We start from the raw sequence: 18849 nt of genomic DNA on the forward strand, positions 1-18849 counted from the left end.
TAAAACTAGAAGCAAACACTGCATTCTTGAGTCTCAATGTACACTATTAGAATTTACAAAATTTTGCATGGCTAGGACTAAATCTAACCCATCATCGGTTTAAAGCAATGATAATTTTCATGTGAGAAGTAGGATTCCATATGTCAGTACAGACATAGAGGTCATTTGTTGTATAGACTGATTGTAAAGTCCTGAATATGTTTCAGGCTTGTTAGAAACTTGCAAAACTATACAAAAGTACCACACATCTGTAAGAGATAGGTACCTAAATAGCTGTAATACATGTGCCTAAATATATAAAGGTAGTGAACATAAAGGATTTTTAAGAAGCAAAAAATTTGTGATAACTCACAGCTGAGTGGCATACTTAATAAGGACTATTTTCACATCTACCATTCTTGACTGTATATTATATAAAAACAGTTTTCCCCTGTTCATATCTAAACTACTTGCTTTAGCGGACACAATGCGATTTACTTCACCAAGAAAAAATTTATGAAATTCTATTGCTTATGTTAAATAAGTATTGAGATTGGTGCACATAATCTGTTATCTACCTCTGAAAGTATAACATAGCATCTTACAATCTGCTGTCATTGTACTGACTGGACAGTCCACCCTTTATGCAGATTTTATGTAGTCAAAAGTTTGAGCTTTCCAAATACAGAAGTTGTAACCTTTAAAAATAGTATCTGGTGACTTACTTTTAGGTGCTTAGAATGCAGGCACTCGCATTTGAGTTAGTTACTGTAAGCTGTCTCTACCTGTTTCAGATATCTACATCAGGGTGAAATGAAGCACACTTCAGAAGTGCTTGTTTCTCCTCATTGACTGTGAAGGGAGCCTGAGGCAACTAGCAGAAAGTCATTTACTCCAGTGAATCTCACATGGGGATCATTGGCCTTTGGCCAGGCACAAGGACACACAGGACTAAGCATGCTCCATTGTTTCAAATAATTTTGTGCATTACTGCCAAAAAGAGATGATTTTGTTTCTGTAGTTGCAGTGCACCTACACATATGCAATTGAAATTTGTTCTAAAAGGTATGCTTTTAGATAGCAGATGATTAAAATATAGACCTACACCTCAGCTTATTCAAACTGTCCTCATTTAAATATTAAATTATGGAAAAACTCTTTGTCATTGCTAATCTCAGAAGCAGCAAACATAGAATCATATAATAGAATCATAGATCAGCTTGGCTTAGAAGGGACCTTAAAGATCATCTAGTTCCAAACCTGTGCTGTGAGTAGAGTTGCCACCCACCAGCTCAGGCTGCCCAGGGCCCCATCCAACCTGGCCTTGAACACCTCCAGGAATGGGGCATCCACAGCTTCTATGGGCAAACCGTTCCAGTGCCTCACTACCTTCTGAGTAAAAGATTTTTTCCTATTGTCTAACTTAAATCTCCTCTCTTCTATTTTAAAATCATTCCTCCTTGTCCCATCACTATTAAACAGTGTAAAAAGTCAGTCCCCTTCTGCTTATAAGCTCTCCTCATGTACTGGAAAGCCACTCTGGAGGTCTCCACAAAGCCTTCTATTCTCCAAGCTAAACATGCTCAGATCCCCTAACCTTTTTTCGTAAAAGAGGTGCTCTAGCCCTTTGATCATCTTTGTGCCCCTCCTCTGGACCCGCTCCAACAGCTTCCTGTGTTGGGCACTGCAGACCTGGGCACAGTATGGGGCTTCACAGGGACAAAGCAAAGGGGAACAGTCAATGCCCTCTCCCTGTTAGCCAGTCTTCCTTTGATGCAGCTCAGCATACTGTTGGCCTTCTGAGCTGCAAGTGGATGCTGATGGCTCATGTCCAGTTTCTCAACTACCAGGATCCCCAAGTCATTCTCTGTAGCTGTCTATTGAAGCCAGTTTTTCCTTCCTATTTATCAGAGAGGGTCCGCTGCCCTATTACTGTCTCTTCTGACCTATGTATCTATAGAATCATAGAATCCCTTCTTGTTATTTTTAATATCTCTTGCCAAACTTGGTTTCATCTGTGCCTTAGCTTTCCTGATCCTATATCTGCATATCTGGATGACATCACCATTTTCTTCCCAGTCCATACTTCCCTGTTTCCACTCCCTATATTTTTCCTTCTCTTCCCTCAGTTTGACCAACAGATCTCTGCTCAGTCATGCCAGTTCCCTGCTTCCTCACTTCATTTCTTATGCCGAGAACACTGAGCTGTTATGCCCTCAGAGATATGTCCTTGAATAGCAGCCAGTTCTGTTCCATTCCTATGTCCCTAAGGACAGTTTCCCAGAGGATTTCATCCAATAATTCCTAGAACAGCTGGAATTTTGTTCTCCTGAAGTTCAGTATTCTGACTCTGCTGTTTGCTAGGCCTGTTGTGTGATTTGCCCCACCATGTTTCTGTGATAGCAATTAGGTCATAGTTTTCTAATTTCACCAGTTTCCATCTCCTCTTGGTTATTTCCCGTGCTGCATGCATTGGTGCAGAGGCACTTCAGCTGGGCTATTGGCCACATTGTGTTTTTGGGGGAATCCTCCCAAATTCCTCTGGAACAAATGTGAGGTTTTCCACTTCTACCTTCTGAAGTGTCAGTGTTCTATGGATCTTCTCTGTCACACAGCAGTGTGTCATCTTTCCCCATCAGATATAGTTTAAAGCTTTGGTGATAAGCCCAGCCATTTTGCTGCCCAGTATGTTGGAATCATAGAATCACAGAATCACAAGATTGGAAAGGATCTACAAGATCATCTAGTCCAACCATCCTGCCATTACCATTGCTACCACAAGCCAGTAAGCCATATCTCATAGCTCCTCATTCAGACACCTCTTGAACACTGCCAGGGACGGCGACTCCACCACCTCCCTGGCAGGCCATCTCAAACTGGGAGAATTGAGGACAACACTACCTGTGCTCCTAATCCCTACATCTTCCCAAGAGACGTAAAGTCTTTTTAAATATTCTGTAATTTCCTAATTACAGACCAGTTACAGGCCCAGCTTGAAAGAGCAGATAACATGTAGTTTGCACTAGCTGAATTCTTAGGGGATATTCTCCCTCACCCCCATAGTCTTCCAGAGTTAGGATGTTTCTGAAATAAAATACATGAATATCTAGACATAATTTTAAAAAATGTCTTCAGAATCTTCTGAATAGCTATTCTTCGATGATGCTGGGTTATGCTGGAAATCCTGATTTGTTCGTAGTATTATTACACAAATCTAAAAATTATATTTCTTCTATGGGATGTTGCTTTGAAATTATAAAGTCTGTGCTTGAGATTTGCATTTTAATAGATTCTACCTAGGCTGCATTTAGCTGCTGAACACTGAGTTATTTATCAGTAGAATTTGTTTTTCTTCATAGCATTTAAAGCTATTTAAGTATAACATTACTCTTTTGAAATGAGTTCTAATGAGGATGCTAGGAGAGATTTGGAAATACAACTCTAGCATATTTACCATGACTGAGTAACTTAACTGATGAGCTGGCAATGTGTTTACAGAACATATTCATTCTAGAAAGGAATGTCATTATGACGATTTCAATTATTATGTGCAGTGAGTTTCCTAAGAGGTGTTTTTAGGTTCTCTTTAGAATGTGATGGCAGAAAAAGAATTTTCTTTTTCAGAAATGCAGTGGTCGTGATTATATATGACCTGTACATCACAGTTACATATGGGTATGTACATACACTGTTCCCAGTTTTCATGAAAATTGAAGGGGAAAAAGAGGGAATAATGGTGGCACATGGGGGAGTGAGGAGATTTCTGAGTATATACTGCTGAGCAATCAGATGGTTTCCATCACAGACAGGCTTACTTCTAGAACTAGATTATTTTGTCTAGACTAAGTATATATACTCAGAGCTGAAGTGCGGACTTGCAGAGAGGGATTTATACCAATATAAACTGATACAGTAAACTGAATAAAAGCTGAGAGGGAGAGGAATGGAAATGTGTTAAGCAAATATCAAAACTGTGAAAGTGTATCTTGAAAGTCTTAGAAGTCTTAAAACTGGCACGTGAATAGCTTTCATCAAATATAGATATACAGTGGCAACTAAGTAAGTATTGATCTGTTAAAATATCAGCAGTTGTGCTGGGTCTGGCTGGGTGGTAGTTAACTTTCTTCCTGGCAGCCCATATGGTACTGTGCTTTGTGTTCCCAACAGAGCTCTGTTGATGGCACACCAATGTTTTGTCTGTTGCTGAAGAGTTCCAAGTCTTTCTCTCCCTCACTCCCAAAACACATACAGCATCTTGGCAAGAGGCTGGGAAAGATGTCACCAGAGCTGAAAGAAGAGCTACTCCATACATGTAACATGCTCAGCAATAAAAACTACAGGGAAAGGAGGAAGGAGGGAACATTTGTAGCTGTGGTGTTTGTCTTCCTCTTACATGTGCTGAGAAAGAAAACCATTAGTGCTAATTCAGATAAATTCCAGTAATCTTTGCTGTAATTTGTTGTCCCCTGAATTCTTTCGCTGTTGAAGCATTTGCTATAACATAAGAAATCATTTCATCGTGCATGCTACGGAGAAATAAGTTAAGCATGTATTTTTCTATTTGTGACTGACTGGACTTTTCTATTATTACTTTAATTACCCCTCAAGCAATTTTCCAGTGTGTGATCACATACAGGTCAGTGTTCTGTGAGTCCTTCAACATGACAATTCATGGAATAATTATCCTGTCATCGCACCTTGATTCATTGTTACGTAGTTTCTCAGGCTTGTAGCCTTGCTCACATTTGCTTAGCAACCAGATCACACATCTCTGATACTTATTATTCAAGTAATCACCCTCCACAGTACATAGATGCATCAATTAAAGCTTTACAATGAAGTATATTGTTCTGTGTAGAATCCTCAGGTGTCAGGAATTAAAAATTGATTTTTAATGGTTCAGGCCTTCTTCAAATGGCTAATCTGAGTCTATATTAAACAAACATGCATGCTACCACTTTTTCTAAACAAAAAAGTGGTAGGTCACAATCAACAGGAAATTGAAGAAAAAAGTATATTTTGTTCTTAAAATGTTCAGTCTTTTGTAGAGACTTATCAATATAATGCAGCTCTAAAATGCCTAAGGACCGAACTTCTATTTTAGATATGTATTTTTTCAGATGAAAATCAATTCTGTATCCCCATTATTGACTCTTACCTATATTCTTTGTGAACATTTTCTGGCTAATTTTCAAATTTGGGTAAATTTCACAGCAAATTATTATTAGAATGTGACATGAGTACCGAGAAACTGTCGAGATGGTTCAGTGATTTAATGTTGGCATGCTGCAGCTCTGACTGTAATCAGCAGATGCTCTGGCATTACCATAAATGTTTTCCCTGACAAAAAAGAGATTTTTCTTGTTTGGAGTCTGCTGTTTCTGATTAGATTTGGTTTGGCTTCTTTTGCATAATTAATATACCATGATGATCTCTAACCTCTTGTTTTTAGTATCACCTTTTGAGCAAGGCACATTTGCAAGGCTGCTTTGTAAGTCAAAATAGACAAAGGAATACCAGGTCCATATGTAAAATTCATTATTTTTTTTTTTAGTGGTATAGGAGGTCTTACTGCTTTCAGCCTTGATTTTTCAGTGAATGTAAAGGGATCGTTTTTTCAGTCTCTTTTATACTGACTCTGTGTCTGCATTAAGTTTTTCCTCTAAGTGAGAGAAAAGCTTCTTCTGTAAGACCGAAGATGTATTATGTCTTAAATTAAAAAAATCCTCCCTTACATAGCAAGACTAACTGGTCTTTTCTGATACTTGATCATTGCTACACAGTAATCGTGTGCAATTGATTAGGAAAAAAGGAATCTGGAAATCTCATAGTTGGCTTTTGATGATTAAACTGAATTTTTGCATACCAAAGTGGCTGCAAAGTGTTTATCTGTTAAAAAATAGGACACAAATGTGTTCATGAAGTGAAAAATGCATACTATTAATGATGTTAAACACAACATTTTGAATTTGCCTACATTGGATTAATTACCTATGACAGTGTGGTTAGAATTTGTTTCAGATAGTAATCAGTGATGATGGGACATGTGAGTGAATGCCATCTTTAAAGAAAATTTCCTTGATTAGATTCTGTTGAAATCCTAGTCCCTTTGCAAGTGATTTGTTACACTTGCAATGTGCAGTTCTTGGTGTCAAACACATCTATCAGTGGATCATGTCCAGAGCAGGATCATTTTCAAATTCCATCTTCCTTCACACATGAACAAGACCCAATCAAAGTCCATCCCAAAGAGAGGATATAATTGAGTGACAACACATAACATTAATTAGCTTGATACACTTAAAGAGAACTGTCAAAGTAGTTGATAAGCAATCTTGAAAAACAAGCAGAAGATGAATCACTTTTTACTTTGCATTTATTTCCTAATATTTGATTTTTAGTTTGGCTCTTAAAAATGTACTTTTTCCTGCTGCACAGTTTCAATCTCCTTTCTAGCATGCTTTTGACCATTGAATTTTCTTCAGAGAAAAGAAAGAACCATAATAATAATGCTTGAATGATGAAAGTCACATGAAGTAAGATGACTCAGCTTCTACCTATCTCCAGTGCATTCATGAAGGCAATCTTGGATGTTAGTGTACACAGGTTACACTTCACAATCACCTCTTTGCTCCTGTGCTGTAAAGAGTGGAGCCTGGGAGCCTGGGAGCTATTCCTGCAATCTTTTGGATAATAGTGAATGACAGCACACTGTGACTGTGACCTGTGTGGGCGCAAAACTGCCCTGGAACATTGTTCCACTACGAGTTACAGGAATGTGAGAAAATTGCATTTCTACTTGACTGTTAAGACTAACACTTGCCTATTTTACTTTCAGTCTTCACCTTTTAACTTTATGTTACTCCCAAAAACATTTGCAGGACTCCTTTTACTTTAGAAGCAGGCTGATTCCATAGGAAAAAAATGCAACATTTGATGAAACAATTTTTCCCATTAGTTCGATTTGGCATTACAAAATATTTGTGCTCTACCTTCAATATTTCAGTCAGTACTCTGATTGCTGAGATAGGAGACGGAAATTTGGACTCAAACAAGGATATACAGATAGTATGCTGTTACAGCAGTAATTAGAACGCTTAGGATCTTTGTAAAGCTTTCATATCAGGAATAGTGAATAAGAAGAGGATAAACTCAAGAGTTTTCCATTAAGTTCTGAAGGCAATTACTAGGCATAGTTGGTTTTTGTAAAACATTTATGCTAAATTAATAAATACTTAACAAGCAACAATTCCATTTAGAACTGCAGTGATTGGAATCTCATAAATATCAGGCCATTCTTTAAGATGTTTTTTATTATTTGGATTTGTTGAGATTTTATTTTTCAGAGATCTGAGGGTTCCCACTGCTCTTTTTGTTGTGGAGTGGGGGCAGAGAGAGGGTGGGTTCACAACAATTGAGAAAACACTGCCACAATTTTTGTGTTTCTTTTCCATTTATTTTCCTCAACACATTACTTATCATTGCACACTGCAGCTGCCAGAAGCTTTCTTTTGATGCCAGCAGTGTTTATGAATATTCCTTAAATTCTCTATCAAAGTGTAATTTGTATTCATCTATCTATAGGTAGATACCACACAAAAGTGTTTGGAAACTAAATGGATCTCCTTTCAAAGCCATCAGTGTAGTATGAGATCTACATAAATTATCTGAGTATTATCAGAGTATAGCTTATAAAATATAAATATGGAGCTTATATAAATATAGACCTCTACGTACTTTGTCACAGATCACCAACACCAATTTGAAATGGCCAACTACAATATGCTTCTGTACAGAATAGAAAGCCTAGTAATGAAACACATTTCAGAAATTTAAAATAACCCAGATATGTTAATCACAGATCATTATAATTTCCCAACAGTTTCCTTTTCTGAGGAAATGTTTGTACCTACTTGTTTGTATGTTTGTACACTGGAAGAAATCCCATAAACACCTCTCTTGAATAAGATGTCAGCCACTGGCTGAAAGCATACTGTCACTAAGCTTCATTTATGAGAATGAGATAGGATCAAGATTCATCTTTTCACCTTCACTCATCCCAACATAAGTAAGATTAATTTATTGCTTACTAATACTAGAGTTACACAAAATTGTTCATCCATTCTTTAATTAAGAAACTTGCTTTTTTTTTTTTTTTGCTTTTTTTTTTTTTTTTTTAGAGAATGATTGAAACGATGTGCTCTAAAAATCAATAGTGATCATAAAATAGGTTTCAAGTTTGGAAGTTTCCATTTTGCAGTGTCCTAGAAACTACCAAATGTACCTTAATTTATGGAAAGATGCATGAGAATGAAACAAGATCCACTATAATGCAGAGTGAAATTAAGGAGGAGGCTAAACCCTTAAGACTGACTTAGCCATCATGCACTTTCAGAGGTTTCCTTCCTCGCTTAAATAAAAAGTTTGTTGGAATTTTGTCAGCAGTTTGATAACAATTGTTTTAATTTCCACTTGACAGGCACTCAAGACTTGCATTTAAATCATAGCAACTTAAATTTGCATTTCTTGTCATGAAAGTCACTGCCATATTAGATTAAATTAAAAACAGAAATTGTTTCCACACATCTCAATGCAAATGCAAGGTGCATTTGGAAGAAGTAGAGATAAGATTGAATAGAGTGATCAGCAAGAGCTAGTTTTTGGGAAGATGTAGGTAAGCAAGAGACAGATTGGAAAGGATTTGCTTTAGGAACAGGTAAAAGGAGCTGGTTCAGCACAGTTCATTTCTTCCCAAATTAGTTTGCTCAGAGTTTATAATTGATTTGCATTGAAATTTAGTTCTATAAATCCTCTATCCTAGTCTCACTTAGCTCTGGCATACTCTCTTCTTGCCTCTGAAATGAACACAAAAACAATATTCAGTGTTTCTGAAAACTTAGTGAATCTCATCTAAACTGAAATATTGATTAATGTTTATTCCTTGCATTTCACACTTTTTAATAAAACACTAGAACAGCTACATCAATTAAATGTACATTTTTATTTTTATTTAATCTTTGAAGGCTCAGTAATACTCTTCTGTGCCTTATCAATTCTTTTCTGCTCTGGATTAAGTCAAGTTGTGAACATTTAGCATGAAATATTATGGTCTAAGAAATTTCTTATCAAAGATCATTTAAGTACAGCTAACACTTCTTTAGGTGCTAGGGTTAGTGCTGCAGGGTATAGATGAAATAAGTCATGGCAACACACAGCACTCTTTTAACATTTTGGGGATTTTCTTCCATCTCACTCTTGCCAGTCTCAGAAATTGTTGAAAAAATAGGAAACTAATAAAAAATGGCAATAAAATGTATTTTAAGTATTTTTCATTACACTATCCAGCAAGGAAATGATAGAACATTTTTTATGAGTCATGTTGTGTAATAGGCATGAGCCTTCTAGCTATTGCAGTCCTTCCCATTACATCTAAATTTTGCTTCTGGAAGGTAAAGAAGGCTTTTAAGGAAGAGAATTAGGTGTTGTGACGTTCTAACACCAGTGTCGAGGAATGGATTTCAGAGCACTAACTTTGGGCTGTATAAATGATTTTAAGGAGATAAGGGTGCCTGACAAAAATGAAGGCTCACATATATGCAGTACCTTAAAATGTAATATGCATGGAGGGCCAGTGCAGGAAATAAGACCCCCCCATTTCCTCCTGCTGTAGTTAACCCAGCAGGTGTCTGAGCACCACATAGTTGTTTCCTCGCTCCCCTCACATTCCTAGTGGAATGGGGGAGAGAATCAGAAGAAAAAAAAAAAAAAAAAAGAAGCAGAATTCGTGGGTTGAGATAAAACTATATACTAAGATAGAAAAATCAGTAAAGGATAATAGTTATGTCTGTATAAGTGATGCACAGTCAACTACTCACCATCCTGTGACCAGTGCCCAGCTAGCCCCCAAAGCAGTGGAAAAGAGCCGAATGAACTCCTGCCCCTTTCAAAACTCCTTCCACATGATGGTGTGGAATGTCTCTTTGACCAGTTTAAGTCAGCTATCTTAATTCTGTTCTGTTCCAGCTGCTTGGGCCCTTTGCTAAGAATCACCTTGATTCTGTACAACACTGCTTAGGAGCAGCTATAAACATCAGTGTGTTATCAACACGGTTTTTCTCCTAGACTAAAACATAGCATCATACAGACAATGAAGAAAAATCCATCCCGGATTAAATTATAAAATTATGACAAATTACTTGAGAAGAAAACAGGAATTAATTTTCTTTTTTCCCTTTCTGATAGTAAAAAAGAGTTTGGTATGTGGAAGTTCAAAATCACAATTTTGAATATTGGAGTTTTTTTCTGTTGTGCTGGGAAGCCACATGGGTACAATGTGAACACGATTCAGTACCTTTTCCCTGACTTTCAGTTTCACTCATCAGGGACAGGGAACCAAGGTCAAAGCATGACACCACGCTGAGGAGCCAGTGATGAGGGCTGTTACTTTTACCAAGCCAAAACCACTTGACATGGGGGCATGTCCCTAGAATATTTTCTAGCAAAGGCAAGGCATGATTCATAATGTAAAAATAATTTGCATTGGTGATAAGGGTGATGTGTAAGTGTCGTCTGAAGAAAACCTATCAGCATAGACATAGCTTCAAGAACACAATATAGCACATGGAAAACAAGCCAAAGAGATGAAATACTGCACTGAGTCTTTGAGCAATTTTCCTTGTTAACTTGGTAAAAGATGTAATGAGACTATAAGTGCAATCGTTCTTGCCTTTAATACGATTTTATCATGCCCCACATTGAGATGTATGACTGTAATACAAGCTTATAATGCCATGTAATGTCTTTCTCTTTATTGTATTTACAGCTTTATTTTCCAATCAGTGTACAAGTATTTACATAAAAACTAAATATGTCCTTAGTACCGAGACTTTTATTGAGAGACTATGCAATGAAATAAAGCTTTTCAAAGTACATTTTTATTTAAAATATTTATTACCGGCTTTAGAAAAATCTGTGTCTCAACTTCAGTAAGTCTCTTGAAATCATTTTTGTTCACCATTAAAGGTAATATATAACAGCATTAGGCAGGATTTAAAAATCTCCAACTGATCGTATTTTGTTTCCCCAGGTTCACAGCAGGCAAGTCTCACATTGAGGACTTTTTTGTTCACATACTATTGCACAGTTTCATTTTTTTCTGAATATAACGTGTGTAGCCTTTAATAGATTATAAGTTATTCTATGCTAGGACACAATTTAAACTAAGGAAAGCTATTAAGCACAATTTTCAATCACAATCACGTAATTGTAGGGGTTGGAAGGGATCTCTAGAGATCATCGAGTCCAACCCCCCTGCCAAAGCAGGCTTCCTACACCAGGTTGCACAGGTAGGCATCCAGGCTGGTTTTGAACATCTCCACAGAAGTAGGCTCCACAACGTCTTAGGGCAGCCTGTTCCAGTGCTCCGTCACCCTTACTGTGAAGAAGTTCTTGCACACATTTATGCAGAGCTGCCTATACTTCCTGAACATTGCCATTAATAAAAGTAATTTTAGAAGACTTATTTCTAGATGATAGTAGCTATTTGGCCCCAGGTTACGTGAATACAATTTTGAAATGTTTTTGATTAACAGCAGTGTTCAAGGAATTCACATCTGGAAAAACTGAATTTTAATAGGTCTGAAGATGCCAAGGATCTACAATAAGATAAGATCTGAACACTTAGACTTCAGTAGTTTACAACGCGATCTCTATCTTATCTGAGTCTCAAAGCATTCAGCAGTGGTAAAGTCAAAAATATTATGGGCAAATGTTTTCTCACTATAGTCTTTAGAAACCTTAATTGTGAAATCAAAGTTTTTTGTTGTTGTTCTAATTTTCATCTTCATAGTGATTATTGACATGTGTGAGTGATGGTTATTGATTTCTCAGAGTGGCCAAATATTAGAAACATCAGGACCATAACTACTTCCGATGTATACAGTTAATTAATAACTTCTGTCTCTAATCAGTGATTTTTAATGTCTGATTTCTTTTTTGTCTTGCTGCTGCATGAAGGTAAAGCTTGCTACACTAGGTGGACAAGTAGTGCATCTTCATCAATGTAAGCTTTTTTATTCACAAGACTTCATGTAGATGTGCGTCTCCATGAGTAGTTTCCTTTTAACTGCTTTTGATATTATTATTTTCAATTCACATTTTATTAGAAACAAGATGTATAGTGTGTAAATGCATTTATTGTATTCTGTACACTGTCTCAAACGGAGTTTTCAAATATAGTTTCACGTATAGTTTTGGTTTCAGATAAAAGCACAAACTAAATTAATAAATGACCATGGTGTAACGGTTCAAAGTAGTTTAAAAAAAGCCTATTAATTCTGACTGGTTTATGGATCTCCTGTAGATTGCTATAGAAAGGAAAATATTGAAACTGTCGTCCATCGTCCCTTAGCCACTTTCTAGCTACTGCAGACAGCCATATGAAATATCTTTTCAGGAACAGATTTAATTGCTCCTCATAACTGATCATGTTGGTTGTTTTTTTTTTCTCTTCATTATATGTGTATTCCAGAACTTCCCTACTCTGATGGTTCAAAGCATTCCAGTTTCTAATAGGAATATAGTAATGATTATTGATTCTTGTGCTTCATTTGTTAGCAAATTTGGACATGGGGCTTTTCCTGATTATAAATAGACTGTGGAGTGGATGAGATACCAAATCACCAAAGCATGAAAGCTTTGAATCAATGTGTGAAGCAGTACAGGTTGTTGCAGAGTTTGGGATTGATACTAATTACTGCTTTATTTAAATAAAATACTGGCAAAGTAGAAATTATTTCTAAGGAATTAGTGTGTTTCTCCTTTTATTATTACTAATATCTAACTAGTTTTAAACTTCTACTTGAACAGCAGTGATCCTTCACTCTGATAAAAATAATAGTTCTCTGGATACATATTTACCAAAGTGAAATCTAGGACTGCAAGTAAGCACGTGTGCTTTCTGAACCAGGTCCAGCAGCAAAGTTCAGTGTTTCTGAATAGGATTCCTCACAGCCAGTTTATTGTGCTGGTCATTGCCTACAGCCAAATCTGCTAATACCAAGCATGCACCTAGGCATATAGAAAACCTTCCTTAAATGAAAGAACATACAAGGTGCCACCTGATTTAGGAAGCATCTGAAGCAACTTCAAGATGATTGAACTGGATTCAGATAGCATATGTAAATGACTGAAGCAAAAATGTTCTGATTTCTTAGAAAGTGTGTTAATCACTAGAATTGAGCACCATGTATTAAGGACATGACTATGTGATTGTTTCAAGGAATTGTGGCTTCTTCCCTGCACAACAAGGCACTTCCTAATGCCATTCCCTATTTTTGCAGGAAGAGAAGGTCTCTGGTCTTACAAGTTGACTTTGTTCATAGAATCATAGAATGGCTTGGGTTGAAAGTGACCCCAAGGATCATGAAGTTTCAACTCCCCTGCTACAGGCAGGGCCACCAACCTCCAGATCTGGTACTAGATCAGGTTGCCCAGGGCCCCATCCAACCTGGCCTTGAATGTCTCTGGGAGGAAGCATCCGCAACCTCTCTGGTCAGCCTGTTCCACCACCTCACCACTCTCTCTTGAAGAACTTCTCCCTGACATCCAATCTAAACCTTCCCTCCTTGACCTTAAAACCATTCTCCCTTGTCCCATAGCTATCTACCCTTATAAAAAGTTGATTCCCATCTTTTTTATAATCTCCCTTCAAATACGGGAAGGCTACAGTGAGGTCTCCTCACAGCCTTCTCTTCTCCAGGTTGAATAATCCCAGCTCCCTGAGCCTGTCTTCATAGAGGAGGTGCTCTGGCCCTCTGTTCACTAGTATATGCCGAGAAAGTCATGATTATCAATGCCATTGCTACTGTTTTAAGGGGAAAAAAAAAAAAAAAGAAGAAAAAAAAAAAAGAAAACAAATTATGCTCAACTTTATTCAGTTATTTACACAAGAATTCCAGGTTGTAAGTAGCAAGTTATGAGAGACATCTTTCCGCAATTCTAAATTGGAGTTTCAGAGTGGGATGACACTGTAGATTGATTCCAACATCTACTGTGTTTAGCAGTTAACTTGAAGCAGTTTCTTGCTTAGACTTGTTGCTTTTATAAGTTACTTAAGTCGTAGTATGAAAAGATGGGGAAAATGTTAAAGCCTCAGTGCATTAGTGTACACTATGTCGTTTACAGAGTATAGTCCTTCATACTTAATTGATCGTTGGGCTTGACTATTTCGGGGTAAGGATTTCAGTGAACTGCAAAGTAGTTGGAACTGGAGTGTTAGTACACATCTGCACCTACTCTTTGATTCTGGCATTTTATCTTTTGCTTTAAAATTTTGATTTTAAAGTCATTATTGATTTAAAATCGGTATTGATTTTCAAAACACTTATTTTTCCCTCACTCTTTTAACACAATCTAATCAAAAGCAGCTACAATGAAGCTTAAATTTTGTGTATTGACATAGGTGGCATGCTCTTCTCAGCTTGCAAATATGTGATCAGAATCAGTAAATGTAAACATTGAAGCAGAATGAGATATTTTAATTTATATGATGGGTTTATTATGTGTAATTATGAAGATGTGTTCATCTCCAATCTTTGGCCTTCTGTGATACAGGAAATCTGGAATGTACGTTATTGCATCTTCAGGGGCAAATTATTTTCTATAATACAATATAAAAATTAGTTTTCTATTAATTTCACTTAGTTTTTCAGCTAAGTGAAAAAAAATCAGCTATTATCAAAATTTAATTAAGAATTATTTATCTGCTCAAGAAGATGATAGAAAAGCATTTATTTTCCTCCACTTCCCAAAAGGTGATTGTGCCTGTAAAATTTGCTGAGATTGTCCAAGAAAGTGTGTAAAATCCTCATCCATCACTGGGAGCCTCTGGTCAGGGAATGACAGTGCAGTAAATATCTTCAGCAGCTGCCTTTTAATGTACAAGCTGTTTTTGGTAGGAATTTTCAGCTCTCACATAAAACACACTGTCATGAGTGACTGCCTGTGCTCCAAAGTCATTACTATTGGGATGATGGAACATCTTTCAGAGAATAACCAAAAAAACTTTAAATGTCATGTCAAGTTTGCTGAAGCCATTTTCAAGCCTTGTTCAAGGTTACATGAATATTGAGTATGCCTGTTTTTAAAAAGTTTGAGATCTATGAGAGGGACTCTTCATATTCTGGAGCTGCGTGCAGGGAGGAAATCTGTCTGTTAATACACATCAGCCAACAAAGCTGAATCTGAACCAAGCGCAGCCTCCTCTGACAGTTAATACCAGTGATATTTAGCAAAAAGTAGCAGATTCTTAAAACTGCTTAGCTGCCTAAATAATAAATAAGAGTTGTTACAACGGAAGTAGATTTTTTTATATTTCAAAATCTGATCGATTAAAAAATATGTAGGAAATTTAATTAACCAGATAGAAGTTTGGAAGCCATTGTGAAGTGCTGAGTAGTGTCTTCTCTTTGACTCAAGTGAGAAAGAAGGATCCTGTCAGTCTCTGTTCTTGATTTTATGGGAAATATGGATGCTGATCTAATAAAGTTGTGTAAAGTCTGCATCACTTCCAGGAGACCAGGCCTGCCACTTTTTTCTTCTTGACATTGTTCTTGACTCTTTGAACATCATTAGTCTTTTTAATGTGTCATCTGCATGTGAAATTTTGTCTCATCAAGAGATGTTTTTAAATTACAGAATATTGAAACTGAGTATTTTATACTGAGATGAAATTTATTTGTTTTATCTTTCACAGAGAACCAGAAAGCACAACTAGAGAAGTCGTGTTCACGCCACAATATCAGCTTAAACTCGACAAGAAGCCCGGTCACCAAAGAGGTTACTTATGATGTGGAAACAAGTTGTATGGCATGGAACAAGGCTGCTGGGAGAAAGGAAGCCTATAATGGAGAAGGCAACAAAGAAAGGAAAACAGAGCGTAACGGGTCTCCTTCTAAGGGAGAAACCATTCCAGAGGTAGAAGCTCTCCTGGCAAGGCTGCGAGCACTATAGAATATAAAGGATTAAATCAAAGCTTTAAAACAAACTATAATAGATAGCTTGGAAAGATACACTAATTTTCCATTATTGACATTATGTACTTCTGAATTCCAAACTTCTCTATGTATTAATACTCTACTTCCAAACTCCACAGCACCAGACTTGTTTTTCTTCTCATTAAAAAGATTTTTTGTTATGCCCTTATGTACTGAGACTACAAAAAAAAATATCAGCAGAAACAAATAATGCATTATTCCAAGTCACAATCATTTTATTCAACAAACTGCTGACCATATGTTTTGAGAACTTCTCAAAATAGGTGTATCTCATAAATATTGTTAGATCACCATGCCTGGGAATAAGGGAATGCAAGAAAAGTAGTCTTATGTTTTCCACTGCAATTTCTGTTCTGAAGAGATATTAGTACCTAAAAGGTGTTATTACAGCAACATTTGAAACTATAGTAATGGGAAATGTGTATCACATAAGTTTTTCAGACATGTTCTAGTTTGAGTTCATTGAAGAGCTCCAAAGTTTGCTTGATATGCTTTTACAAAATGGAAATCCATGGACAGTAAACAGAAAAATCTATGCAGATTATATACTTTATGTGTGAATAATATATTGCTCCTCTTAATCTTAGTTATGCCAATTATATCAAGATAATATATATCTAATTTCTGTGAATGCAGTGTTTTGCAATCGTATCTGTAGTGGGCAAAAGGTCTTTCTCCACAGTTATTTACCAGTGTCATTTTTTAATCTTTTCACACGTGAGTTAATATGTTTCTACAAAAGGAACATATAATGGAAAAGTTTCTACAATTGGTTTTTCACAAACTCATTTTCCAGTAGCCCATAAAGTCTTATTTGCTGGCACAATAGGAAACTTGCACATAATTGCATCTCTTTTATCGCACTGTCGTTGTACGTTGTTACATGTTCACTATCATATTTATTAATTGCACGTCATAAAGAATTGCTACCTATGTTACCAAGTAGGAAGTTACTATTAGTATCTTTGCTCCATTATTTAAAACTTCCTCATTATTAGAGCGTATTAGGTATCTAATATCTTTCTTCTAAATTACTCTATTTTTCTTTACAAAACACTGAAAAACATGTCTTTCAATAAGAGTCAGTTATGAAACCAGTGTTTCAGTGCTTCAGTGCTTTTTATATCCTTGTTTAAGTTGCCTTCTTACTTTCTGCACTAAACATTAATAAAGTTAATTAGAACTCTGAAATTGGGCCTGTTTATACATACTGCATGGAGTGTTTTTCAGCCATCATGGGAATCAATCTCGTGTTTCTGGGGCTGTTGTAACCATCATTATATGCTCTAATTACATTTCCTGCATTAGCTTTTGAAAAACAGAAAACATGAAGAGAAGCCAGGGAAAGATGCAGGGAAATTCTGTCAGACCATCATTTATTCAGTGCTGCTTGCAAAACAATGGGCAGGGGTGTCAAACAAGGCTGTCTTTGGTGCCTTTTAGTGAGTGAACAGCAACTGCTAATCTCATAAAAACTGAAGTGTGGGTCACGCTGGAGTTAATAATGCCCTCTCCAGTCACTACAGTAAGTTGTAAGCCATAATTGTGCATAATGCAACTGTTGCTAAAGTACCACTACAATCTTCTGCACCTTGTCAACTGTTAAGACTTACTACACATGCTCACAGGGTACCATTCAAATTGCAGTCGACAGAGTACAGTACGCTCGACTAAATAAAACTAAATGAAATATGTTTTGAAGAAAGAAAAATACAGTTGCTGAAGACGTTGCTGAGAATAAAAGGGCTGGGCATGGAGAACTACCTCTGAAGTACGAACGTGATGGCCAGCTGAATGAAGGTGGATGTACAAACTCGTTTTCATTAATAGTTTCATTACATTTGTTCACTTGAATAAGTGAGTAACAGTCCACACCAGAACTGACAGTTCAGGACACCAGTGTGTCATTTTTCAAGCAAATCAAATTAATGAAGCTACCTAGTGGAATTCTCAATAGTCAAAGAGCTCCTAGCAGCCTAGCATCTTCTGATTTAAAAGTAAATATTTACTTTTAAAACTATAGATCTTAAGCCATCTTTTTGTACAGGCTGAGAAGCTCTAAGGAATGTATTCCAGGGCTTTTGGTCCTTGTTAGATTTTGTGTTTCTGAATTCGTACCTCCAAGCAGACATCAAGTTAATTCACAGTTTCTTTCATATAACTAGGAGAATAAAAAAAGCTTTGTAACTTTTCACAACCCATGTAAATACAGTGTGTAGTTTTTCCCCTTCAGCATTTCCTTTTACCATTGTAATGTGATGTAATCAGGATTGAAGCACACAGTCCAGTTGGTGTACACAGTAAGTTTTCTCTCTGCATTTCATCTTTCCTTATAAGTAAACAATTAAGATCTTTTGAATAGGAAAAATAAATACATGGTCTAATGGATTCAAGTAACAGTAACCTTGAGAATATTATGTCTCTATTCCATTATATGCTCTTATGCTTTTATTAAAGTGTGAAACTCGGCTTCTAAATTGTATGGGGTAAATTGTTTTAATTCACTTAATTCATTAATTGAGTTTAAAATTTAAAGCTAAATAAATTTTTTTAAAAATGAATGCAGATTTTTAATGCTGTGTGCTAGTTATTTTTAGTAGGACGTTTTTACTAAGTATCAAGCCTACTGCCTCACCTGTAGGGTTGAACCGAAGGTTTCACATGAAGTGAAAAACCCTCTGTTTCTGTAATTCACACCTGAAGATTAAGTCCCTATTAAAAAAAAAAGCTTCCTGCTATCTTCAGACATAGCTGTTCAAAGAAAAGCATTTGAGAGATCTTGTGGGGTATACTCCACTGCTCATTCCTTACTTGA

General features: G+C 36.5%; 2 protein-coding genes across 2 annotated transcripts in view; one reads left to right on the forward strand and one right to left on the reverse strand.

Annotated features, from left to right (window-relative positions):
- Nucleotides 1-18538, forward strand: part of DIAPH3 (diaphanous related formin 3) — a 228895-nt gene extending 210357 nt beyond the window's left edge. Inside the window, exon 29 of the mRNA XM_052705656.1 lies at nt 15734-18538. Coding sequence (XP_052561616.1) covers nt 15734-15990 — 257 coding nt within the window. The 3' untranslated portion in view covers nt 15991-18538. The remainder of the gene's footprint in view (nt 1-15733) is intronic.
- LOC128092112 (uncharacterized) overlaps nt 1-18849 on the reverse strand; it is a 392342-nt gene that overhangs the window by 242953 nt on the left and 130540 nt on the right. The gene's annotated exons all lie outside the window — the stretch shown is intronic.

This window comes from Tympanuchus pallidicinctus, unplaced genomic scaffold (genome assembly GCF_026119805.1).
Source record: "Tympanuchus pallidicinctus isolate F22 unplaced genomic scaffold, pur_lepc_1.0 scaffold6, whole genome shotgun sequence".
In the NCBI taxonomy this organism is placed as follows: domain Eukaryota; kingdom Metazoa; phylum Chordata; class Aves; order Galliformes; family Phasianidae; genus Tympanuchus; species Tympanuchus pallidicinctus.